This window comes from Onychostruthus taczanowskii, unplaced genomic scaffold (assembly GCF_017590055.1).
Source record: "Onychostruthus taczanowskii isolate IOZ18803 unplaced genomic scaffold, ASM1759005v1 scaffold25, whole genome shotgun sequence".
NCBI classification, from domain to species: domain Eukaryota; kingdom Metazoa; phylum Chordata; class Aves; order Passeriformes; family Passeridae; genus Onychostruthus; species Onychostruthus taczanowskii.
Window position 1 is genome coordinate 2,328,353 of NW_024499796.1, and position 26,232 is coordinate 2,354,584.

At 53.6% G+C, this 26,232-nt stretch overlaps 1 protein-coding gene across 1 annotated transcript in view; it reads left to right on the forward strand.

Annotated features, from left to right (window-relative positions):
- LOC121336981 (collagen alpha-1(I) chain-like) overlaps positions 1-26,232 on the forward strand; it is a 79,992-nt gene that overhangs the window by 32,427 nt on the left and 21,333 nt on the right. Inside the window, exons 3-20 of the mRNA XM_041406693.1 lie at positions 496-654; positions 1,532-1,727; positions 2,363-2,500; positions 12,645-12,888; positions 12,962-13,281; positions 15,669-15,713; positions 16,672-16,791; positions 21,396-21,434; positions 21,555-21,608; positions 22,287-22,340; positions 23,253-23,360; positions 23,881-23,934; positions 24,564-24,617; positions 24,740-24,784; positions 24,988-25,041; positions 25,586-25,630; positions 25,888-25,941; positions 26,032-26,076. Of these exons, the coding sequence (XP_041262627.1) occupies positions 496-654; positions 1,532-1,727; positions 2,363-2,500; positions 12,645-12,888; positions 12,962-13,281; positions 15,669-15,713; positions 16,672-16,791; positions 21,396-21,434; positions 21,555-21,608; positions 22,287-22,340; positions 23,253-23,360; positions 23,881-23,934; positions 24,564-24,617; positions 24,740-24,784; positions 24,988-25,041; positions 25,586-25,630; positions 25,888-25,941; positions 26,032-26,076 (1,828 nt within the window). The remainder of the gene's footprint in view (positions 1-495; positions 655-1,531; positions 1,728-2,362; positions 2,501-12,644; positions 12,889-12,961; positions 13,282-15,668; positions 15,714-16,671; positions 16,792-21,395; positions 21,435-21,554; positions 21,609-22,286; positions 22,341-23,252; positions 23,361-23,880; positions 23,935-24,563; positions 24,618-24,739; positions 24,785-24,987; positions 25,042-25,585; positions 25,631-25,887; positions 25,942-26,031; positions 26,077-26,232) is intronic.

Consider the following 26,232-nt stretch of genomic DNA (forward strand, 5'->3'; position numbering starts at 1 on the left):
ATGAGCTTGATTCCATGGTGACATGGAGATAACTCAGCCACTCTGTGCCCTGAGCTCAGGGCTTCCTTCATTTCCTACATTGTGGAGCAGTTTGTCCTGTCCTAAGAAGTGTTCAAGGCCAGGCTGGATGGGGCTTGGGGCAGCCTGGGCAGTGGAAGGTGTCCCCCCATGGCAGGTGGTGGGATGAGATGAGCTTGAAGGTTTCCTCCAACCCAAATCATTCTGGGGTTCTGTGATCATTCGTGGCTGGGTGCAGGAAGGACACCTTGGCATGGCCCCATCACCCTGTGCTGAGTTGTGTGTGCAGTGCTAATTTAGGCCTGGCTGCTTCTCTTTGAACCTCTCAACTGGAACAATTGTTGGCTCTTTTCTCCCTTTATTTTTCCTTCTCACTTGTTCATTTGTGCCATGACTCGAATGTTTTTATCCTAAGAGCTCAGTTGATGGTGACACAGCAGCAGCTGCACAATGGCACGTGTCCCCTCTTTCTACCAGGTTTGCAGACGAGCTGAGCGTGCTGCTGAAGCTCAGGTACTCCCTGAAGGAGGACACCAGCCTGGTGACCATCCTCAGCCACCGCAGCCACGTGCTCTTCCAGATCAGGGTTAACCCCTACGCCCTGGTCTTTGTCACCACGAGGAGAAGACACTATGAGTAAGTCCCAGCCCAGGCACTGTTTTCCTGCCTTTCCTCCCTTCCTTTTCTCCTCCCAAGGCCCAGGGTCAGGCTTTCCCTCTCTGGTGAGCTTTGGGCAGTGCTGGGTTCACCTCAGCTGAAGGAAGGTTGTCACATTCTATGAAAAAATCCCTTCACCCAGGAGTTTGCTGCTGGGAAGCTGAGAGGCCTCAGAGAAAAATGAAAACAATTCTTATCTCATTTGCTTCTCCTGTGTTGTGCTCGTGTGGGATGTGTTTGCAGATTGTTTACCCACAGCTGATTGTTTCATTGGGCTCTGCTGTGAGTTGTTTTCACTCTTTGGCCAATCAGGGCCAGGCTGTGTCAGGACTCTGGAGAGAGTCACCAGTTTTCATTATTATCTTTTTAGCCTTCTGTAAGTATCCTTTCTGTATTCTTTAGTATAGTTTAGTATAGCATTCTTTAATATAATATAGCATTATAAAATAGTAAATTAGCCTTCTGAGAACATGGAGTCAGATTCATCATTCCTGCCTTCATTGGGACACCCTGCAAATACAATAGAAGGTGATGTCCCTCAGACCTGGTGCAGATTGTCACTGCCAAACTCCACTCTGCCAAAATGATGCAGCTCTGGGAGACAAAGCAAAGAACAAAATCCCTGGGGATAAATCAAGACCCAAACCCCACTGATTTCTCAGCTGCCTCAAATGGTTGTAGACATCCCCAAATCCATGGGAAACAAGTGATGGTGTTGTAACAATTCTCAGATTGTTCCTCGTGTCTGCACTGAGGATGGATACCTGAGGGACCCAGGAGCTGCTAAGGGGTGAAGCCTTCTCCTGGATCAGGTGTGGGATGAAGTTTCCTGTTGTGTCTCCTCCCTTCCCCTCAGGTTCCCAGTGTCCTTCCTGGGCGATGGGCACTGGCACCAAGTGGCTCTCAGCATCTCCCTGGAGAGGCTGGAGCTGCATGTGGACTGTCGGCTGGTGGACAGAGTCAGCTGGTCCAACTATTTTGGGATGGGAGTGAACACTGAGGGGCTGATCATCATTGGAGGCCTCATCGAGTCCTTCGAGATCCCCTTTAAGGTGAGAGCTGGGCAGGGTCTGCTCCACCTGCGGGAATGAGGCTGCAGGTTCCCTCTGATGGAATCCATTTCCATCACCTTCTCTTCCCAAAACAATATTTACTTTCATGCTCGGGCAGGATTAATTTAGGAAAGGCTTAGAATTGTGCAGAGGGCTTGGGTTTGGGTCAGGGCAGCCCAAGGGGCAGCAGTCAGGTCACCTCTGGGCTTGATTTCCACTCATCCTTTGATGTTGGCCATGACTTGGACCATGTGGAGAAGTCTCTGTGCAGTCAGCATGGAAAGATGTGGCTGGAGAAGTGTGTCCAATGGCTTCAAACTTCTAAAGAGTGCGGTTAGATGGGATATTGGGGAGGAATTGTTCCCTGTGAGGATGGGCAGGCCCTGGCACAGGGTGCCCAGAGCAGCCGTGGCTGCCCCTGGATCCCTGGCAGTGCCCAAGGCCAGGCTGGAGCAGACTGGGACATTCTGCATGCAACTCCTGAAGCTGCAGAGGGAATGTTCACTGCCCAAACCATCCCATAAAGAAATCCCTGGCTATGAGAAGCTGGAGATGACCTCCCCTGCAAGCCCTTCCAGACCTTTCCCTCTCCTCTGGAAGAAGCAGGAGTATAAACTGGTTTCTGTCTCTTCCAGGGCGCTCTCCAACAGCTGACCTTTGTGATGGGAGACCCAGCAGCAGCTGCTGAGCAGTGCCACAGCTACAACTCAACCTGCCCAAGCTCCTTCAGCCTCCACAGGGCCCCGTGGGAGCTCCCAACAGCCTGGCCAGAGGTGTGGCTGGGGACAGCTGACAAATTTAGGGACTGCTGGGCCAAGTTTTCCTCCATGTCACATGATTCCAGGGAAAGGCCCAACCCAGGGCGTTGTCTGGAATTGCTGGGGTCTCCAGTTCTGGAGGGGATATGAGGAGGTGGGGTGGTTCTTTTCCATCCCTTCAAGTCACAGATGGGTTTGGTGCCAAGGAGAGTGAGTTAAAGGGAGAGTTTGGGATCCAGGGAAAGCCTGGGGTTGGCTGTGACTGGATGTGCTCCTGTGGGTGGCACAGGAAAGTTTTGAGTAATGCTGCAGCTGGAGCTGTGCTTCTGAGAGGAGGTGAAAGCTGTCCCTGGGAACTGGACACCACTCTGAAATTCCTGCCCGCTCCCAGCAGCATTGCACCCTTTGGTACATCATCCTTCCTGAAGTTGTTCCTCAGTTCTGCCAGCATTGCTGGAAAATGGAAATTTGGGGGAATTTGCTTTCGTTGTGGTGTTCAACAAATTTTCAACAACCATGCCTGTGTCAAAAAGCCCTGATCACATCGTAAATCCCCCAAAACATGAAGCACCCAGGCTTTCCTCAGCAGCTGGAACTAGCCCAGGGAAATTCCTCACATCTTAGGCCAGGTGCCTTCATAGGAAGTGCTTCATAAGAGCCTGGAAAAAGCTGGAGAGAGGCAAGTGCTGGATGTCAGTGCTTGGCACGAGCCTCCCATGGTGTGTAACCCACGTCTGTGGGCTGGGGAGGAGCTGGGACAGCTGCTGGGACAGGGCAGTGCCAAGGGAGGGAGCATGGGGCACCTGCCCTGCCTGGCTCCTGCCCAGGGATTCCTTTGGGATGCTGGAGCCAGCACATCCAGGCAGGGACCAGGGAGTGGTGGCACCTGGGACAGCCCTGCAGTGGCTGCTGCACTCCCGGCACGGGCTGCTTTGGTTTGTGTTGGTGATTGAAGAGGAGGGTTTGTGGGCAAGCCCTGCTGATGAGGGATGGAGGAGCTGGCTGTGCTGGAGTGTGGAGCAGGCTGAGTGTAACACAGAGCTGCTCACCTCCTGCTCTGGGGGAGAGAGGGGTGGCCAGGGTAACCCTGAGCGCCAGTGCAGCCCCTGGTCATCCCAAAATGAAACCTCTGCTGTCTTGAGCTCTGGAGGCCTGGAGCTCTCTCCACGAATGGCTCTGGGGTCTCACCCATCAAGCAGAAAATTTCACTTTAAGCATCAGTGAATTGCCTGCAGGTGGGACCCCACGGGATCATTCTGCCCCACATCCCCCCAGCTCCCACCCCTTGCTGGCCCTCCTCAGGACTGAGGAGCTTCCAAATCAACAGAAACTGCAAAAAACCCACCCAAACTCTTGAGGGGTTTGATCAGACACCGTTCTCTGATGTTGCTGGGAAGGACTGGCTCCCACTGAGCATTCCCTGGATGTTTCCTGTGCTGGCAGAGGCAATTCCTCAGCCCTGGAGCCAACAATAAACACGTGCTGAAGTCAGTGCTGGTCCTTGGGCAGTGATGTTTTTCCTCTTCTCTCTCTCCAACTCTCCAGGTGCCAAAGGAAACCAATGAAATCCAAGATTCATCTACTCAGGTAAGGCTCCTGCATTGTCCTTCCTGTGTCCCTGTGCTGTCACCCCCAGGCTGTCCCCTGGGGACAGGAGTTGCTCTAATAAGCAATCAGGCAAAGCTGAAATACCCAGACAATGCCACTAATTATGATTTTCTTGGCTGTTAGTGCTATTTCCTTTACTCTAAGCTCTCTCTTTAATGGTTTGAACATTCCTTTCTGTGTCCCAGAGCTGGTGGAGGTCATGGTGAGGGCTCAGGTGACCTCCCTGAGTGTTTGCACAGAGCCAGAGGGGTGGTGGTGGGGCAGAGAATGAGGTGGATCAGGCCACTGCCTGCCCAGAGGATTTGTGGATCTGCCTGGGCGCTGAGCCAGGCTGGATTATCTGCAGGGAAGGAGGTGAGGTCAGCAGGGGGGCAGGATTTGGGATGAAGCACGATGCCCACTGCTCCTGCCCACAGTGGGATGTGCTGCCTGCCTGGGGAGGCACACCAGGATCTCCCTGCTGTCCCTGGGGAGCTGGGAAGGGCTGGAGCTCCCTGTGGGAGGGGGTGGTTGTGGTTCTAGAGCCCTCCTTGGTGTGGCTGCCTGGGATCTGGTGCTGGGAGAGGGGTGGCTGCCCCCCAGTGCCACTGGAGCTCCTGGTGCTGAGCTCCTTGCTGGAGCTGCTGTCCCCCAGCTGGAGCTTGGAGCGTGTCCCCAGCTCTTGTGCATGTGCTGGGGACATGAGGGAGTGCTCTGACTGAGGCTGGCCTTATGTTCCTGCTTGATTTAGGGTTTTTAGCCAAGCCTTGTTGTTCGAGTCCACGCAAACACATCCTGAGGGGAAAACCCGACAGCAAATGCAGATGGGGATTTGTGGGTGTGTGACTGAGCAGTTGGAGTTCTTCATTCCCCTCGCTCTCCTGGTGCCTGTTAACTCTTTGGGGTCAGTCTCTCTTCTCTCACTTGGCTTCCACTGCCTGGCTACAGCTAGATAATTCCAAACTGGAACTGGCCAAGTGGCCTTTGGAGCCGGGTCCATCCCTCTGCTCTGGGCTCAGCAGCTCAGGGGGATGTGATCCAGGTTTGCTGGGTGTGTTTGTACTGAACTGAGGTGGCAAAAATCACCTTTCCTGGGCACTTCTGGAAGGTGGGCTCTGTCATCCTGCTGAATCCTGTGTGGGGTGTGATTCCCACCTGTGGGTTCTCCCAGACCCTGGCAAGATGTTGCCATAACAAGGAAAGTGGTGAAATTCGTAGGTCTGCAGGGGAAAATGAACAACATTCTGGATTTGGGACAAGTTTATTTTTCAAGCACTTAATAAGGAGCAGAGACGCCTTGGAATCTTTGGCGTTGAGATTTATTAGGAATAAAAAAGGAGTTTGGGAGTAATGAGGAGCAGCCCAGCTCTGCTGCAGGCACAGGCCACAGCTCTGCTTTCTAGTTCCTCTGTTCATTTAGAAGTAAATTAGTACATTGGTAGATTCCTTAATTGTTAATTAGAGCTAAATAATTATGGAGGCTCAGGGTGATGGCAGAGGAAGATGGGGGAGGGCAATAGATGAGTTTGTCACTGGCAGTGATACCTGAATTGCAGCCACTCCTTTTGGCAGGTTTTTTTTTGAGGAATAAATTGCCATTTTTGAGCAATCTTTGGGATGTGGATGGTGTTCAGCCACTTCTGCTGAATTTTGTTTACTCTTAGGCTACCTGTCCTAAAGGTGAGCAGGAGGATTCCTAAACTGAATGGCTTTTCCAAGGCAGCTTAACCTGGGATTCTAAAGCCATTGACCAAACAGACAAAGCTGAAATCCCACAGATGTCCAAAGAGGCAAAACTTCACAGGTTTAATTCTCTGGGCAGCCCAGACTAGTTGGGAAATACCTTATTGATTTAAAAATGCTGTGAAAGCTCTGTGGAAATGCTTGGTTGGGTTGTGGCACAAAGACAAGCCCTCATGGGGGAACTGTCCCTGCTCCACCCCACAGTTTCCCTGGCCTGTGGGGCTGCTGGTTCCTTAGATAAACTGGGATAACACCAGATATCCCTGGGGGAATGTGACTGGCAGCTGGAGCCCAGCTCTGTCTCCCTGCTCTCAGGCCTTATCTTGAGGTGCTGTTTCTGATAGCTCTGGTATCTCAACCCCTGAAGAGCTCAGGTATTGATGCTGGGAAACCCCAATGTAGGGAATAACATGCTCTGACTCCATGATTCAGAAGGCTGAACAATTCTGTATTAAGCTATAGTATATTACACCAATACTATAATAAATTATATACGAAAGTATACTAAAGAAAACCCATGAGTATCTGAGACAGCTAGGACACAGCTTTGACCCAACTGGCCAAGGAATCCAAACAACCTTCATCAATGTCCAATTAACAAAACAGTCTCAGTAAACAATCTCCATAACACATTCCACACATGCAAAACAACAGGAGCAGCAAGGAGAGCTAAGAATTGTTTTCTTCTCTGATGTTCTCTCTGCCTTCCCCAGGAAAAATCCTTGGGAAGTTGTGCCTGCTGCACTCTGTGAAGAAAGCTGTGGCCACACTTAGAATCCAGTTTCTCCATTAGGATAAGATCTGTGGGTAACTGGTTGTCCCACAAACCCACTGTGGGATAAATGTAATGACAGGAACCCATTGAGCTGAACCCTGGAGGTTTTAAATCCCAAACCCAAGTGCTGTTCCACCCAACCCAAGCCCTCTGCACAATTCCAAACCTTTGCTGAGTTTTTCCTGCCCAAGCATGAAAATAAATGTTGTTTTGGAAAGAGAAGTGCTGTGAGGAGCCTCTGGTGGGAATCACCTCTGCTCTCCAGCCTTTTACGAGCTGGGGGCAGCTTTTGTGCCCTTGCTGACTTGTCACGTGCCAGAAGTGTGGCAGCGAGGCCTTGGCTGGTCATCAGCTTTCCCAGAAAATTCCCAGGCTGTTGTTCTTCCCACCAGTGTCTCGTGTCCTGTTGCAGCTCCATGGCCCTGTCCTTGGGCAGCCACATCCCTGGGAAAGGCCAGCAGAGCCTTCCTTCCCCGCTGAAGGCCCTGAGGGATGGGCTGCTCCTGCCTTTCCTTTGGAAAGGTGAGGCACCAGTGCTGGGGGAGCACAGGGAACTCTCCTGGCCCCGGCATGGGGGGGGTTGCAGGGGTGTTCAGGATTTTGGGTTGCTTCAGTTTGAGCCTGGGTAGGACATCAGGGATCCCCAAACATCCCCCTGGGAAATGGGACCTTACTGAGGGGTCACAGGGATCCCCAAATAAAAACCATCCTGTTCCCACGGGACACCTCTCACTACCCCAGGCTGCTCCAAACACCATCCAGCCTGGCCTGGAACACTTCCAGGGATGCAGGGGCAGCCACAGCTTCACTGAGAATTCCATCCCAGCCCCTCCCCACCTTCACAGGGAAGCATTTTTTCCCAATATCTCATCTAAACCTCTTCCAGTTTAAACTGTTCTTTCTTGTCCTATCACTCCATGCCCTTGGTAGCCCCTTTAGGATCTGGCACTAAAAATAATTTATTTATTTTATAAAAATAATTTTAATTTTTGTTTTAATTTATTATTTTAGTGTATTCCCTTCCCAAATCCAGCACCCACGTGTGATATGGTGAGCAAACATTTCAGCCCCTGTGGGGTGGGAGATCCCTGTACTGAGCTGCTCCAGTTTCCATGGAATAAAAGGCTCCTGCCTCTCTGGCCTGGAGCAGCTGGAGGAGGATGGGGCCATGTCCCAGGGCTGCAGCCCCTGCCCAGGAGTGAGGGCACAGCAGAGGGGCTGTGCTGAGCTCCAGGAGGGGTTTATCCCCTCCAGAGCCCTACTGTGGGTGCTGCAGCTCCTCAGGTACAACTGGGACCTGATCTGCTGCTGGCCACAGCCCATGGCATTTCCTGGCACTTATTCGTCCTTTAAATCAGTCCAACCTTGATTTTTGATTTTTTTTCTATAATCCAGCCTCTTCTAGGGTCTTGATGCTATAAAATGCTGGGGAAAATAGTTTAAAATTGTCTATCTCTGATCTTGAGCTTGAGTGAATCACGTTGTATCTTTGGCTGTTGGATGGAAGAGGCTTCTATTAACAAAAAAAAATCTGTTTCCTGGGAGAAAATCCTGAGCTTTGAACTCTGTTTTACCCAGCCTGACCTAGCTGAAAATTAGGGCAGAATGTTATGCAGGTTGTCTGGACTGCTGAAAACAGGGATGCTCCAAGCTGGGCTTTAACCCCTTTGCCATTTGGGAGTTTTTGGAGCGTGGCACCAGCTGAAAAGCCCTCAGAGGTCCAGCAGCATTGTTATCTTTGTCAATAAAACACTCCTAGGCTCCTCAGGCAAGATCCCAAGTTAGAAACTCTTTCCAAAACCATGGCATTAATTGCATATCTGTGGTTTCTTTATTAATGAGCCCCATATCACTTGTTCTGTTATTTTGCTTGGGCTCAGCTTGAGGGAAGAGAGCTGTAATTACTCAAAGCTTCCCGTTTGCCTCTTTTTTTTTGGCTTCCCGTTTGCCTTTTTTTTTTTTTGGCTTCCCGGTTGCCTTTTTTTTTTTTTTGCCTTTCTTTTTTTAAATTCCATATTGGCACAACACAAAGCCTTTTCCCAGTCAGTCCCCTGGAGTTTTCCCAGCTCTGAGCCAAACTGAGAATTCAGTGCTCATCCTGGGGAGAGCCTGAGGTTTTAATGCTTTTGGGGTGGAATTTTGGGGTTGGGACTGAGAAACCTCTGCTCCTTGCCCCCTCTGGAATGGGAAGTATTTCCTTGTCATTTCCTTGTCATTTGTTATGTCATCTGGGTTTTCTAAATGTGGACAGAACTGGAGCTCTCCAGCTCTTCCCACATGGTTGCTGTGGCTGTGTCAGTGCCACCTGGCAGGTGACAATGGGGACCCCACATATGGCTGGGGCAGACACTTCTGCCTTTATTTTCCTCCTTTAATCCAATTTTCTGCAAATCACAGACCTGCCTTGCTTGTCACGTGCCAATTCCTTCTTTTTTCCCTTCCGTTTTGTCATCCTTAGTGGCTGCTTTCAATCTGGGCTCCTTCCCCACTTCCCAGCTGGAATTTCTGGGAGTTCAGACCCACATGCCTCACTCAACTCTCACGCTTTTGGACAGCTTCAGAGCTGTTCCCAATTTGTCCCTCTCAGCTGGTTCTCCTCTAAATTTGGCCAGTTTGGAGGAACAAGGATGGATTCTATTGATTTTGGCTTTTAGTTGTGTTTACACAAACCAATATAATTCAGCCTTGTGCCTCAATATTTTTTCCTTAGAGCCCCTTCTCCCCTGAGCCTTGCCAGATGGGAGTTTCCAGAGTGGACCTTTCCCATGTCAAGTGTTGAAGTTGAATTAAAACCCCCTTTTCTTTGCTGTGTGGGAATTCTGGGCTCCCAGTGGCAGCTGCCAGGCCTGGATGTGGCTTCCCACTGGGATTCCCAGGCTGGCACATCCTGTGGGGCTGCTCTGGACCAGCATCACCTCTTGGGAGCCTGAACACTTCAGCTCCTGCAGCGCCTCTCAGCTCGTGGCTAATTTGATTTGGGAATTCTCACCACAATTTTCCTCACCTGCTGGTTGAGTTGCATGGAAATCTGAGCAACCCGGTCTATGGAAGGTGTCCTTGCCCTTGGTAGGTGTGGGGTGAGATGGGATTTAACATCCTTTCCAACTCAAACCATTCCCTGACACCGTCTGCCAGCTGTTATCCACAGGTGACTGTCCTTTGAGGAGCTGGTTTTTAAATTTCTGGCTGTTGTTGCCCTTGGGTTAATCTGCCAGCTCTGTGGTGCAGAGAGCTGCTGCTTGAAATAAGTGGGCAGGAGATCTTTCTCCTTTTTAATGCCTTTATAGAAAAGAATCAGCTCAGGTGGGGAGAAACGGACGGGTGGCGCCCACGACGAGTCTGAGGCCACTCCCATTCTCCTGGTACTGCAGGGTCCCTGTGTCGCTCCCTGGCAAACACCAGGGGGACAATGGCTAATCACCAACCATTAACGGGCAATTGAAGAAGAACTTTTAACAATGAGGCTAACTTAAGGGCAACTGGTTCAACTTGTTTTAACTCTGCAACCTTAAAAAAAAATAGATAACTTTTTATTCATAACACTGCTGTCTTCCATTCATTTCCCACTTCAAGGTGTACAGAATGAGGCACCAAGTTGCTGTAGCTGAAACTTTCCAGTCCTGGGGATTGCAAAATGCATTTTAAGGAAATTGCCACTTTGGATCAAAACTAGAAAAATTGGTTGGAGGGAGAAATACAGATCAAGTTGGGAAGCCAAAATACATTGATTATTTTTTTTTTTCACATTGAAGGTGTATCTCAAGACCTGCTTTTAATCAGAAACTCCCCAAAGCACCAAAAATGTAACATGAAAACTGCGCTGTTTCACGGTGTAATTTCTGAAAGAAAAATTCTTTATTTCAACTATTTTTTCCAGCTCCACACTTTATTTATGAAAAAATCTCTTCAAAGCTAAAAGTTGAAAATTTAAAATGAAAATTTCCCTTTTCTTCTGCATTTGGGTTGGGAAGAGCTTGGAAATCTCCAATGTGATGGCAGCAGAGTCAAATCTTCAGCAGCTCCTGCTGCCTTTGGAGCTCCTCTGCCTCCCGTGGTCACCCCAAATGGGGCTTGGCCTGTTGGGTTCTCACCTGAAGGATCCCCTTCTGGCAGGGAAGTTGTTTTCCTGCTTGCTGCTCCTGCCCGTTGCCCTTGGTGCTCCCAAACTGGTGGAGCAGAGCAGAATGGTGTTGTAGGTGAGAAGAAGACAATACAAAGCGACACTCCATTTTCAGAAGGTTTCAAACTGATTTTACTATAGCCTGCATGGTTTTTATACATTCTTACAAAACTCATCAGTTTACACTTTACTCATTGTTCACAGAAACAAAGAAAGGGCTCATTGGAACAGGAACTTGCAGGTTTCTCTTATTTCTCCTTCTTTCTTTCTTGGTTTCTGTGTCAACGACCTTGGTAGGAAATTCCTTCAGGCGTGAACGTGGATCCTCTTCTCAAACTTCTCTCTGGCTCACAGAAGTCGCTGTAAAACCTCTTGCACAGAATGGGAGCCAGGTGAAGGGCTCAGCCCATGGAATGTGGGAAGAAGGATGGGAAGGACTCTCCAGGTCCTCCCTCCCAGCCCTGCAAGGCAAGCGTGGGGCTGCATCTCCCTCTAGTGACTTCTCTCAGCTGGTTCCTCAAGCAGCTTCTGCACCAGGAGCCACCAGGCAGGGCTGGTGCCACCAGCTCCAGGTGCCACATGCTGTCCATGTCCCCATGGAGCCTGGTGGGAGCACAGAGCAGGCTCCAGGCAGGGCTGGTGCCACCAGCTCCAGGTGCCATGTGCTGTCCATGTCCCCATGGAGGCAAAGGGGAGCATGGAACAGAGTCCAGGCAGGGCTGGTAGCCATGGAGGCTGCTGGAAATGCTGCACCTTCTCCAGGAGAGCAGCTCCAGGAGCTCCACACCCACCCACCAGCCCTGGCCCCGTGGGCAAGCCCAGCCTGAGGTGCTTTCACTGGTGATGGGTGGAAAAGTGGTAGGATTTTGAAATGCAGGATCTCTGAAGTTTCATTCCTTTTCCAGTCAGTGTTTGGGTGTTGAGTGTGGATGTTTCTCCCAGCATTGCAGTTTCCTCCCTCCAAGGGCAGTGACTGGGCACTGCTGGAGGTTGCAGGGCTGACAGAGCCCCTCAGACCTGCAGGGACATTCAAGGTGACAGCTGAGGTCAGAGAGAGCCCCGTGCAAGTCACTGCCTTAAATTAAATGGCTGGAAGCATCCAGGACCCTGCATCCTCCTGGCCTTGTGCCTGTCTCCCCTTCCCAGCCCTCGGAGGTTTGCAGCTGCTACAGTGGGAATTGTGTGGTGGGCTCTGAGATCCCCTCTGGCCTGCTGTCACCACTCCCCCAGGAGAACACCAGGAGCCTTGGAATGTGCAGGACCAGCAGAATCAGAGGCTGAAGGGACACATCGATCCCTGCTGTCACTTTATACCTCTGCTGTAACTCTTTTATAGTGATTGCTCTCCATACTGGATTTCTGTCGTTGGGCTGTGGGCTCTGGGGAGAGCTCAGAGCCCTTGCAGGGCCTAAAGGGGCTCCAGGAGAGCTGGAGAGGGACTGGGGACAAGGGATGGAGGGACAGGACACAGGGATTGATTAGGGATGGATGGGAGATTGGGAATTAGGAATTGTTCCCTGGGAGGGCGGCAGGCCCTGGCACAGGGTGCCCAGGTGTCCCTGGTGGAAGGTGAGTTTTGGTTGGCAGCTGGGTGCAGTGTCCTGCTCCTTCTGGATGAACTTGAATTTGAGGGCTCCTGCCCGATGGTCACAAGCTGTGCCCTGCATTGTTTCCCCAGCAGCATTCCTGTGTGTGGGAAATGAGGATCTGTAGAATCATTAAGGTTGGAAATGACCTCCAAGGCCATGGAGTCCAGCCTGTGACCGATCCCTATTGTGTCACCCAGAGCAGAGCACTGAGTGCCACGTCCACTTGTTGCGTGGGCACTCCCAGGGTTGGTGACTCCACGACATCCCTGGACAGCCCATTGAGCAGGAAAGGGGGAAAAATAAGTGAACCCTTCAAACTTCATTTTTTCCCTTCTCCTTTTTCAGGACTCCAGACTCACCAGTTCAGATTTGGCCCCAGGGCCACCTTGGCCATGGGAGGACACCCAGGGGACCCTCAACCTCCAGCCTGATGGGAGTGCCCTGGCTTCCCTCTCTGCTCACGAGATGCCATCAGCTGAGGAGGAGGAGGAGGGCAGCCTTTCCATTGAGGATGAAGGCTTTGAGCTGCTGAACTCCACCTACAATAAAATCACTGGCCCCGGCAGGCCCGCGCTCAGAAGAAGCTCAGGTGAGTCCATGATTTTCCTCCTTTTCTCCATCAGAATTTCTGGGAATCTGACAGTGCTTCCTCCACCCAGGAGCCTCCATCAAACCCTCCCGAGCAGCCAAGAAGGAGCGTGGCTCTGAGCCCCAGGAGGAGAATGTCACCACGGAGAAGCTGTCGGGGGACGCGGGCACGCGGCGGCTCCCGCCCAGCAAACCCCACCTGGAGCCCTTCCCCAAGGTGTCCCCACCTGCTCCCAAAGGAAACGTCCCCAAAGGTCCCCCGAGGACAGGGGCACTGCTGGGTGGCCCGGAGCCTCCTCTTGGAGTGGGACAGCCTGGACTGTGGGTGGCACGTGGACGCCAGGGCTGTGTGAAGCCGGGACCACCGGGGCTGCCAGGACCTCCGGGGCTGCCGGTGAGTGAGGGAGGGGAGGGTGGTGGGGAGGGGCTCCTGAGATAGGGGAAACTGCACAGGGAAGGCTTCCCCAGCATGGGAAACCTTCCACAGGATAGGAAACCTTCCTCAGGATGGGGAACCTTCCCCAGAATGGGGAAACTTCCCCAGAGTGGGAAACTTCTATAGGGTGGGAAATGTTCCCCAGGATGGAGAAACTTCCCCAGGATGGAGAAACCTTCCCCAGGGTGGGGAACCCTCCCCGTGCAGTCACAGTGGGGCTGTGCATTGACCTTGTGAAAAGGTTTTTGATATTCCTGGAGAAACTTCACTGAAAATTGGGGGGAAGATGATTGCCTTGTCCTCCTTGCTCTGAGATGGTCTCAAATCATTTAGTCACACTGTGGGTTTTTATTTCACACTGGTCCAGCCCAGAATTAGTCTGGGGGGATCAGAGGGGACCAAGCTGTCTCCTCCAGTCCCCGCACAAATCCCTGCACCCACCCATGGACCCAGCTGGCTTTGCTGGTTTTGCCTTCTTCACCTCAAATTGATGCCAGGTTCAAATGAGAGGACTGAATTCATCTTATAATAAGTTCTGACTGTTTTTCAAGTCTTTCAGTTGTTGTAGAGGATGAAAAAAAGAGAAATTTAGGAAAAAAAAAGGTAAATTTAGACTAGAGAAATTTTTAAAGGAGTCACATATTCACTGAGGATTAAAAAAGGAAAATTGTAAAAAAAATGTAAACTTGAAATACAAAAAGCTTTAGAGGAGTCTTCTCTTCATTGAAGAGTAGCTGAAAAATGCTTTTAAATATTCTTCCATGTTTGTTTATTCTGCCAAAATTATTCCTCTCATTTGGTTCCATTTTCTTAACAATTTCTAGAAATTTTTATTTTATTTCCCCATCGAAGTGACCCTGGGCACCTTCTTTTCCCTTCTCCTTCCACCCTGTGGAAGCCATGGGCTCTGCCTGGGGCTCAGGGGGATCCTGCAGGGCCGTTTCCATGGCTGTGCTTGAGGGACCTGGCACTAAATCCATCATCCCTGAGCCAGGCTTGGTTTAAATTTAGGACTGCTAACTTCCCCCTCAAGCCATCTCCTTGCTGCTGCAGCTCTTGCCTGCAAAAATAGAAGAAAATGGCAAAAGGAACAGATGCTGGAGGCTGAAAAAATCCCAGGAGCAGAGGAAACGTCACGACGTGTGACAGCCCTGCTGTCAGGCGGCAGGAGGGACCAGCCAGGGGGATCTGCTCTCCTCTCCTGGAGAGAGGCTGGAGATGGGATTTGTGTCCCTGCTCCTGAGTGTCCTGGGTGGAAACACCAGTCCCACAGCTCCAGCCCAGCTTCAGGAGTTGGGGAGCTGACAGGAAAGATGGAAAAGGGATCTTGAGGGCATGGAGGACAGGACAAGGGGAGTGGAAAAAGAGCAGGTTTAGATGGGATACTGGGAAAAAAATCTTTTCTCTGAGGGTGGGCAGGCCCTGGCACAGGGTGCCCAGAGCAGCTGTGACTGCCCCTGGATCCCTGGAAGTGTCCAAGGCCAGGCTGGACAGGGCTGGGAGCAGCCTGGGGTAGTGGGATGTGTCCCTGCTGTGGCAGGGGTGGGATGGGATGAGCTTTAAGGTCCCTTCCAGCCCAAACCAGGCTGGGATTCTGTTTAGGACTGGAGCTCAGTGGTGGCAGGTGCCAGCCATAAGATGTGTCCCCAGCCTGGCAGCCTTCCCTATTGTCCTGTTGCTGTTCCCAAGGGCTGAGAGCAGGGGGACTCTGGGGCCCCCAGGGAGGGGGGAACTGAGCCATGGAGCTCTTTGTGGGCCTCAGACCTTCAGGCTCAGAACAAAGCTGGTGTCTGGAATTGAAGCTGTCAGAGCTGCAGCAGACACAGGCAGAGGCTGCCAGGTAACAGCTTACAGGGAATTGCTGTCACCCCAAAAGGCCAGGATCTCCCACCTGGCTGGTTCTGCCTTGGGAAGCCCTGAGGTGGGGTCAGCCCTCGGCCAGAATGTGCATTTTTACCCAGATCACATCTCCCACCTGTTAAAAGCAGCAGATATTTTTGTCCTTGTCCAAACACCTATTGGAGTGTGGATATGACTCAGTTTTAAGGGATTTTTTTTCCCCTAACTCATTGCCTGTCCTCTCCAGGTGTCAGGAGATGTTCTCCTGCTCCCCTGCCTGCTCTGGGGTGTTTCTGTGGTTGTTCAGGATGGCACAGTTCAGCTGCTGATGCCAGGGGGCTCTTCCCACCCCACATTGGTTTTTGGGGTATTTCTTGGGGGCTTGAAGCTGCTGGTTTGCTCTGAATCAGCCATTTGAGTCCCTGCTTCCCTGGGCTGTGGCCCTGGTCACTCAGTCACTGTGGGGTCTCCCTTTGGGGTCACAGCTCTGCTCCTTTGCCTTTCAGGGCTGTCCTGGCCGACGGGGACTGGTGGGACCCAAAGGAGACAAAGTGAGCACCCACAAAAACAGGGGGGTGTCCAGTGTGGGGTGGAGGGTCTGGAGCAAACACCATCAATGGTTTGGGGTTGGTTTGGGGGTTTATCATCTAGAGGGCAGTGGGAGCTCCTGAAGCTGCAGGGTGGTGGTCCTGTCTGTGGGTTTGGAAGGGGAAAGAACTGGGTTTAGTTGGTACTTTAAGGCCAGGCTCAGGATTAAGCCAGGCTTGAATTCTGGGGCAGTTTGGGCACCATAATATAAAAAAATGACATTGAGTTGTTAGAGAGGGCTCAGAGGAAAAAGGGAAGGGTCTGGAGAGGCCCGTGAGGCGCAGCTGAGGGGTCTGGGATTGTTCAGCTGGAGCAGAGTGAGGGCAGAGCTCCCCGGGGCTGCAGCTCCTCCCGAGGGGCAGCTCCCATCTCTGCTCGGGGACAGGGACAGGAGCCAGGGCACGGCTGGGGCTGGGCCAGGGCAGCTCAGGCTGGAGCTCAGGGCAAGGCTCTTCCCCCAGAGGGTGCTGGCACTGCCCAGGCTCCCCAGGGAATGGGCACGGCCCCGAGGCTGCCAGAGCTCCAGGAGCCTTTGGACAGCGCTGCCAGGGATGCCCAGGGTGGGCTTGGTGGGGGTCTGGGCAGGGACAGGGGTGGCACTGGGTGATCCCTTTAGTCCCTTCCTGCTCAGGATATTTCATGATTCTGTGACTGAGCTGCCTGCACAAGCTGCTCTCTTCCCTTTGAGCTCTCAGTGGGAAATGGAGCAGCTTCAGCTCAGGTCACCTGGAGGAGGGACACTGCTGTGTCCCCAAAGCCCAGCCCCATTTCATATCCACGGAATCATTGCAGGGACATTTGTCCTCCAGCCCTGCAGCCCCAGGCTGCCCTCCCTGCCCAGAGCCTGGCCCTGACTCAGTGTCCAGCCTGTGCTGAGCCTAAATCCCTGCTGGTTTTAAGGAGCTGTCCTTGTCTCTGCAGGGATACCCAGGGGCCATGGGGAGGATGGGCCCCCCAGGTGACCCTGGTCCTGCTGGCACCCCTGGTGTCCCCACCATCATCCTCTGGAGGAACTCCAGGGAGGACTGGCAGTCGTTCATGGTGAGTTACAGCCACAGTGGGCAGGTGCTGCACTCCCACCTCCCCAGCAGCTCCCTGCATCCCTGGGATGGGATGGGATGGGATGGGATGGGATGGGATGGGATGGGGTGGCAGGAAGGGTTTGCTGTGGCTGGGATTCCTCATTGTTGGGTGGGAGGCGGGGGCAGAGGGAGGTGCAGCTCACTGGGGGTGGCTCTGTGGGTGGAATGGGATCAGTGTGTGCCCTGTCCCTCTGTCCCCTGTGACTGACCAGGACATCTTGGCTCTCCGTGGTCCATCCATCACCTCCCTGGGATGGTTCTGCAGGACAGGGCCCAGGAAAGGTCCAAGCCAGGCACTAGCAGCCCTTCTTCTGCTCTGTGTGGCTGATGACAAAGCCCCTCTCCATTTCCCACCCTCTCCATTTGCAGAGCTGCTCCCATGCCCCAGCCTTTGGCTCGCAGGGTTTGTGCCCATCCAGCTCTCTCTGAGGTGTCTCCTCACCTGACCCACTGGAGCAGGATCTGTGGGGAGCCAGAAGTGCCTCAGGCACTGCACAGCTGGATGCAAAACTCCAGGGGAGGACTCCAAAACTCACTGAACAACCCAGCCAGGCTCATCAATAATTCCCCACTCCTCACAGCACAGCCACTGCTGTGATTAAGCTTAATTTTAAACTCCCTGTGGAGCCTGGCCTGGGCAGGGCAGCAGCTGAAGGCGTTGGGTTTCTAAGTGGCCCAGGCTTTTCCTGGGGCTGGGGACGCTCTTTGCTTTATCCTTGCATGGCTCTGTTGTCCCTCTGGCCCTGCAGCGTGGCACAATGCTGTCAGTGGCTTCAGGGGCACAGCAAGGGGCTGGTGAGAGCTCAGGCTCCACACTCCAGCTCCCCACAATGGCCCTGGGCAGGATATTTGAGATATTTGAGTTCTCCACAGCTGCTTCACCAGGGAAGAGCAGTCCTTGCATCCTCTGCTCCAGGGCAAATGCCTGGGATGCTGGGGAGAGGATGCAGCAGGACGATCTCTGCTCTGCCAGCACACCCAGGTGGGGATGGTGCTGGAGGAGGAGGATGGTCCTCTTCTGGATCTGAGCTTGGATTGACCTGCTGGGAGTCCTTGGGCCAGACCTTTGTGGTTTTGGGTTGGATTGGATCAAAGCAGAGATCAGATTCCTGCTGGGAAGCGCAGGAGAGTTGATCACCTGCTGAAGTTTTGGTTGACCTGGAGAACCTTCTTGATCTCCCATACTCCTGCTGCCCCAGGGCAGGTGCTGTGCAGCTCTCAGTGCTCCCAGGATCCATCACAGGCACACGGTGTGTGCAGGAATAAGCAGGGATGGGACAGAGGCAGCTGGATGTCTCCATGCCAGGATCCCCTTCCAGCAGGGTAGACCCTCGCTAATCAACTGCTGCTCTCAGGCCACGCTTCCAGCACTCGGGCAGAGCTGCTCCCATCCTTTACTCTGCAGTCAGAATTCCCTTTCTTTCCCCTTGCCTGTGTGTGCAGAGACCTCAGGCTTTACCTTCCTGCAGGCAGAAACACCTGTGGGTATTGCTGGGAACTCCTCGGTGTCCCCACTTGGGAGTGCTGCAGGGAACATGTCCTGTGTGTGTTTGGGAAGCCAGAGCTGGAGAGATGCTGGATCCTGGCTGTGGGCTCTGTGCTGATCCTTTTCCCCTGGGCTCTGTGCTGATCCTTGTCCCCTGGGCTCTGTGCTGTCCCCTGGCTCTGTGCTGTCCCCTGGCTCTGTGCTGGCCCGGTCCCCGCCGGGCTGGCTCAGGCTTTTGTCCCCTGGGCTCTGTGCTGTCCCTTGTCCCCTGGCTCTGTGCTGGCCCAGTCCCCGCCGGGCTGGCCCAGTGCCGATCTCAGGGGAAGGGGGCCGGGGCCACCCCAAAGCCACACAGGGCCATTGTGTCTGTGGCCCCGTGACCCCGGTGGTGCCGCCGGCAGCAGCAGGAAAACGCAAAGCCCTGGGCTGGGATTTGCTAATCTCAGTTGAGATAAAGCCGGGCTGGAACTGGCTGCTCTGGGGATGGGGCTGGCAGCCCCATAGCTCTGTGGTTTGGGACAGTTCTGCTCCCAAGGGGTAGATCCCTGTGGTTTGGGACAGTTCTGCTCCCAAGGGGTAGATCCCTGTGGAGGGGTAGATCCCTGTGGTTTGGGACAGTTCTGCTCCCAAGGGGTAGATCCCTGTGTTTTGGGACAGTTCTGCTCCCAAGGAGCAGATCCCTGTGGTTTGGGACAGTTCTGCTCCCAAGGGGTAGATCCCTGTGGTTTGGGGCCATGCTATCCCCAAGAAGCAGATCCCTGCGGTTTGGGGGATTTGGGGGATTCTGGGGTTTGTGTTGGCTCAGCCCATGGAAATGCAGGGCGGGGAAGGTTCCCCTCAGGCTCAGGGACACTGCAGGAGGATGGGCTGGGAAAACAAGGGGTGTGGTGGCCGTCCCACAGCAGCTGTGGCTGTGTGCTGCTCCCAGCCTTTCCCGCTCCCTTCCCGTGGAAAAAAAGCCTTTGTTGTTAACAGGAATGAAGGAAAAGCAGCTCAAGGCCGCTGTGGTTCCAGCCCAAGCCCCTGTGCTGTGTTTGTGTTCCCGATGTGTTGACAGATGTTGGCTTTGCCAAGAAGTTGTCTCAGAGTGTCTGGAGGGCAGGAACTGCTGCTGGCTTGTTTTGGAGCTGGCTTCAGCAGTGGGGAAATCCCAGAGTCCTGGGAAGGAGAGCTGGAGCTCCCACAGTTATTGGAGAGCTTAATCTGCAGCACCAGACTCCTTTGCTTTTGTCCTTTAAAAACAGGAGGTCAGGCTGGGGAGTGGTGCCTGGGAACCTCAGAGGGAAAGGAAAATTGATCCTTGAGAAAAAGGGTGAACTTTTAGGGATGTGCTGCTACTGCAGGGTTGGCATCTGCCATGGTAGGGGTGGCACAGCTTGGGGATGGCCACGGGGTGACTGCAGAGGGTGGCACAGGGTGCCACAGGGTGACTGAAGAGGGTGGCACAGGGTGGCACAGGGTGACTGCAGAGGGTGGCACAGGGTGGACAGCCAAAGCTGCTCTGCCAGGCCTGAGCTGCTCCCCCAGGGCTGCTGGAGGGTTCCTCTGCCCTAAAGGGTTCCTCTGCCCTGCTCCCAGGCTGGAGTTTTCCAGGAGCACAGATCCCCGTGGCTGCTGCTCCCCATCCTCCCTCCCTCCCCTTGTGCTGCTCCCCGCTCCCAGAGCTGCAGCAGCAGAGCTGTGACAGTTTCCTGCTGGAATTGCAGAGCCCATTAGCTGCTCTCCCCCTCCCTGGCAGCTGCTGCTCCGAAACCCGAGTCCGTGTCTCACGTGGGATTTTGTCTCCCCTCTTTTTCAAGGGTTGGATGAAATAATATCCTGTCCTGAGTGAATCGGAGTTCACTGATTCCTGAGACAAGGCAAAAGCCTTGGCCGTGCTCCAACCTCCTGCAGAGAGTTTGGGGAGTGGATTTTGAGGGAAATGAGAATTGGCTGGACAGGAGGAACATGGTCCTGCCAGGGGCTGCACCCCTTCACCCAGGGAAATCAATTTGGGATCAGCCTGAAAGGAGCAGGGATGCCACCCATCACCTGCCCCAGAGCGCTGCTCACTGCTAGGAATATCCCCAGCTGTTCAAAGCCCTGTGTTTATTTTCCTTCATGAGCTCCTTGGCTTTTCCACAGGTAGTGGGGACAGATCCTTGGAGCAGGGGACAGGAGGGGCTTCCCAGTTCCCTTGGGGTTGAAACTGGGGAGAACAGAGGAATGCTGTCCCTCCAGCTGCCTGGGATTGGGATGATGGATAAGGAAAGGGATTTTTTAGCCATTGATACAGCCAGAATTTGGAGGAGCTGCCTGGACTGCAGGTCTGGGGTCACCATGGGAAGGAGGAGGAGGAGGAAAATGGGTTTTGCTTCCCTGTGCTGCTGGTAGCTGGAGATGGACATTTTATTCCCTGGACACCTCCCAAAATTTGGGAAAACCTGGCTTGGAAGTGTGCAGAGAGGAGGCTGCAGCAGGTGGTCTCAGGACCTTTTTGCTGGTTTGGAAATATGATGGGATTACCTGGTTGGGCTGGGATTGATCCACCCTGGGCCTTTCAGGTGGCTTTTCGCCTCTCTGGGGTCATCTGGTCTTTGGCAAAACTGGAAGTGCATCCAGGATTTGGCTGCTGGGAGCAGCAAGAGGAAAACCTTCTTGGGATCTGCTCCTCTGGCTCTTCCAGAGGCTGGAGGAGATTCCCCACCTGGAGTAACCTGCAGGGTCAAACCAGCTGATTTTAGTTAAAACCTGGCAGTCCCTGTGCTCACAACATTCCTGACGTTTCCATATTCCAAACATTTCTGGTGTCCCAGAGCTGCAGGGCACCCATGGAGGAGCTGAATTTCACCAAACTCAGGAGAAGTAAGCTCTGCCTAATTTTCTCCTGAACAGCTCCTTATTTCCTACATGTTATCCTCAGGTTGTCCTTCTTCCCATGCCTTGCATGCACAGAGTATGAAATAAATTAATTAATTTAAAAAGTGGTTCATTGCTGCATCTTCCCAAGACAAGAAGAACATCCTTAAAGCCAGCAAAAAGGCATTTGGGATTTTTTTTTTTTTAATTCTGCTTTTCCCCCCTCATTTTTCTTCCAGCAATCATCATTTTACCAACTCCTGCACGCGGGCTGGCCGGTGAGTGCTGCTTTGGTCACTTTGAGTTTGGATTTTTCCTTCTTGGCAGCTGAGTTCTCCTTGCTCCAAGAACTTGATGGGTTTTATCAGTGTTTGTTTGTTGTTTTTTTCTTAATCCAGAGAAAACCTGGAGCTCCTGGACCCCCAGGACATCCTGGGAAAACAGGAGCACCTGTAAGTACCAAAGCCCTGCTGTCCCTTTGGTGGCCTTGCTGCCACCCCAGCTGCCCTGGGGACACTTTCAGGGTGGATGTCCCCAAGCACTCAGGCTGTAATTAGGGGCTTTGGGATTGAGTTTCAAAGCAGCCTAATGGATTTCTTGTCTGCTTCCCCCTGAAACACAGGATGTTTGATATCCAACTCCCAGGGCTGTCCTGGCAGCTGCAGCCCCTCAGCTCTGCCAGTGAGCAGGGCTGGCTGCTTTTCCTGGGGCATCAGGTTCCAGTCCTTGTTTTTGGGGAAGGAACCAGGTGGATCCCTCCCAGAGGCACAAAAACAAGGCAGGGAAGGGCTGGGGCAGGATTTGTGGGGGGATCCCAGCCCCATGCCCACTGCCCTGGCATTGCTGGGTGATGCTTCCTCCCCATCTGGCCATAAGACAGAGGAAAAGAAGGCAAAATTCCCTGTCCTGAAATCCCATCAGGAGCCAAAGCAGTGGGAAAATGGATCTGCTGCTGACTCCAAACCTGCCCTGGGCATGGTGGGCAGGGTGGGGGTGCCAGGGATGTGAATTCTCCCACTCTGCCCTTCCCAAGGTCACCTCTGGGCATTGCTGCTTGTCCTGTCAGCCTGCACAGGGCTCGGGGCAGGGTGGGGGGACACCCTGGGGACTCAATCCCTGTTTGTGCACAGGGACCCTGCGGAGCACCGGGAGAGCCGGGGGAGAAAGGCCAGCGGGGGTACACGGTGAGTGTGGGGACACTTGGGACAGCTGCAGTGTGCCCCCAGGGCTGCCCTGGCACCCTCAGCACCCCTGCCCCTCTTGGATCAGCCCCTGGCTGGGTGAGGGAGAGTCGAGATGGGCTTGGGGACAGTTTGGGAATGGTGTGCCTGGTTTGGAGTGATGGGATCGATGCCCTGGTCCCTCCCTGCTGTGCCAGGCAGGGCTGGCTCTGCTCAAAGTCATTCTCCTGCTGCTCCTCTTGTGCTGCAGCCCCAGGCATGGCTCACACGCAGCTCAGCACAGCACCTTTGGGTGCTGCATGCCTCCAGGTGGTGCCCTCCCAGACAGGTATCCCAAAACAGCCACCCCAAAGTCCTTTTGTCACCCTCTAGAACCCCCCAGCTCTGCCTGTGCCCCTCCATGGGGGTTCATCTCCCCTGGGCTTGCCCAGCTCAGCTCCATGTGGGGTTCAGGTGCCCTGTGGGTACAAGAGAGGAGAGCAATGTCCCCCTCTCCCACATCACTGCAGCTTTGCCCCACACTGCCCTTCAGCCTGCCTGAATTCAGGACTGCAGCAAGCAGGGGTGAAGGTGAAGCTGTAGCTGGTGGTGGATCCTGGGCTGGATCTGCTCTGACTCCTGCACGTGGGACAGGATCAGGAATGGCTTTGAGGCAGGAGCTGATGCAGGAGCTTTCACTCGACCTTTTCTCACTGCATTTTTTCTTCCCTGCCCTCTGTGTTGCTTCCTGCTGTACAACCCCTGGCTCCAATTATACCAGGGATTTGGTGGAGAACCTGGAAAGATCCACCTGGCCCTAGATGAACCAAGCTTTTCCCCAGAGCGAGAGCCAGAGGCAGGCAGAGCTCAGAGTTTCCTTTACTGCTTTCATAATATGGATATTTTTATTTTCCGTGCTTGGATTTTTCTCCCCAGGGGGAACGTGGGCTCCAAGGCTTGCCAGGACGTGTGGGATACCCCGGCTCCGATGGTTTCCCTGGCTTGGATGGAAAACCTGGGCCCTGGGGGCTGCCAGGGGAGCAGGTGAGCCGTGGGCAGGCTCAGGCTCAGGGGGAGCTGCAGCTCTCTTGTATTTGCAGGGTTCCCAGATGAAGGCAGGAATGATGAATCTGAGTCTGTGTTCTCAGAAGGCTAATTTATTACTTTATGATACTGTATTATATTAAAGAATACTCCACTAAACTATACTAGAGAATACAGAAAGGATACTTACAGAAGGCTGAAAAGATAATAAAACTTGTGACTCTTTCCAGAGCACTGATACATCATTAAGTCAAAACAATTCACATGAAACCAATGAAACAATCACCTGTGGATAAACAATCTCCAAACACATTCCAAAGCAGCAAAACACAGGAGAAGCAAATCAGATAATTATTGTTTTCCTTTTCTCTGAGGCTTCTCAGCTTCCCAGGAGAAAACTCCTGGGTGAAGGGATTTTTCCAGAGAATGTGAATGCCACAGTCAGCAGCTGCTGGGGAGGAGGGTGGGCACGGGTGGCAGCCCCTCAGTGCCTGCTCTGCTCCTTCCTCCCTCTTCCCAGGGCCTCCAGGGCTTCCAGGGTGACCGAGGGCTGGCTGGGGACAAGGGAGAAGAGGTGAGTTGGCTCTGGCTTGCACAGCCATGGGCACCATGAGGTGCCAGTCCCAGCACCTGCTCCCAGTGCCAAACCCAACACCTTTCCTACTGGTTCCACTGGGACCAGCACTGCTCCTGCAGCTCCTCCCCAGGCTCATCCAGGGCTTTGGCAGCCAGGGTGGAAAATGCCCATAAAACAGTGAATGCTGGTGGTTTGTCACCCTTTAATTTTTTAATTTTCCCATCACTTAGTCTGCTTCAGGGCAGCATTTTTAGAGCTGCCCAGGAGATTTTTGGGCTTCTCCAAGATCTGATCATCCTGGTGGGTTTGAGACCTAATTTCTTCTTTTTGCAGCAGCAGTCCCACGTGGGTTATCAGACCCCTGTTCTGGGCCACACTTTGTGCCTTCCTGCCTGTGCCAGCCTTGTGCCAGCCCTGTGTCACTGCTGTGGGTGACACCTGGAGCTGAAGGGAGGTGACACCATGCTGGGCACCAGCAGCCAGGCTTTGCCCCATGTACCACAGTCTTGAGGGTCCCCATCCTCCTGTCCCACCCTGTGTCCTTGGAGGCATAGCAGCCACCTTTTAACTCCTGGTGGCCCAGCTGGGGCTCATCCCTGTTCCATTTCATCCCTGTTCCATTTCAGGGTTTCTTGGGAGACCCAGGACCAGCTGGGGACAAAGGAGAGAAGGGAGTGAAGGTGAGGGTGGCTGTCCCTGCCCCTCCCAGCCCTGCCAGGGTGGGCAGGGGTCTCTCCTCCCCTGCCACAGCCCCCCAGGTCCTGCTCTCCTCCATCACTCAGGCTGCTCTTGGCTTTTCCAGGGGGTGAAGGGAGAGAATGGGCTGCCAGGACCTGCAGGGCTCCAGGTGAGTCACCTGGGGAGCTGGAGGTGTCTCACACCCTGCCCTCCATGCCCCTCTCTGCGATGTCCCCAAGCTCCAGCCCACACTCTCCTGCCTTTGGCAAAGCCCTCGTGGTCTCTGTGGTGTCCCTGCCCCTCCTGTGAGGGAAGAGACAAAGGCAGTGTCACCTCAGGGTGCTGACACCTCATTCCTGGCTTCTCTCCCAGGGGCTGGCGGGGCTTAAGGGTTCCATGGGCTTGCAGGGCCCTGCAGGGCCAGAGGTGAGTGCATTTCCCTTCTCTGTGCCACCCAAAGGGGTGCAGGAGCCAGCGATTCCCACTGGGAAGAGGGGTCTGAGCAGGGATTTGCATCCAGGCACGTTGGGGCCTTGCCTCCAGCATTTCCCATCCCTGTTCTGTCTGGGAACGAGGAGAAATGAAGAGAAATGAGCTGTTCCAGAGCACATTGGGGTTTATTTTAGGTGGCCACCTCCAGCTGAGATGAATCCCAGGCTGGCAGCACCTGGGATTGGCAGTGTGCTCTCAGCATAGGGACAGCTCAGTGTTCCCACATAACTGGGAGACATCCTGTCCAGGAAAGGGCTGGAAAAGGATTTGAAAGGAAAACTGAAGTGGTTTGGTGGTGAATGGATGGGTTCTCCAACATGAAAGGGAGCTGGGGTTGATCAGCAAATGTCCGAGGGGGCATCAAGCAGCTGATGTGAAGAAATGTGAAAATGATGTGAAGAAAAAGGGGGATTTGGGATGAAGGAGAGAATCAAAGCAAAAAATGGCTTTTTTTTTTTTTTTTTCTCTCCTGCTGCAGGGAGAAGGTGGCTCAGTGGGTGCCCCGGGCCCTGCTGGTCCCATGGTGAGTCTCAAGGTTTGGTACAGATGGAATTTCAGGCAGCAGAGCTGCTGCTGCCCAGAGTGCCACCTTGTCCCTCCCTTGTTCTAATTTACACCTAAAAGTGCTGCATTTGGTTAAAACCATCCAGCTAGCGGGGGGAGGGCTGCAAAAGCACCCGTGGTGTTAAACTCACCAGTAAAGCCCCCCAGCATCCCCGGGATGCTCAGGAGTCCCTGTCCCACCTCTCCTGTGGGGCTGAGCAGGGTCTTGCCTTGCAGGGAGAGCCCGGCCAGCCAGGATCCGTGGGGTGCCGAGGCAGCAATGGCTCTCAGGTGGGTGTGCCCAGTGCCCAGCCTTTGTCATTTGGGATTTTGGGGTCTCTGTCCTCACCCCATCCCTGCCCTGCTGTGCTCTCTCCACAGGGGGAATTGGGTCCTCCTGGGATGGCCGGGCCCCGCGGCCCCAAGGTAGGGGATTCCTGGGATGGGGTGTCCCAGGGTGGAATGTCCCAGGATGGGTATCCCAGGATGGGTGTCCCAGGGTGGAATGTCCCAGGATGGGTATCCCAAGGTGGAATGTCCCAGGATGGGTGTCCCAGGATGGGTGTCCCAACGTGGAATGTC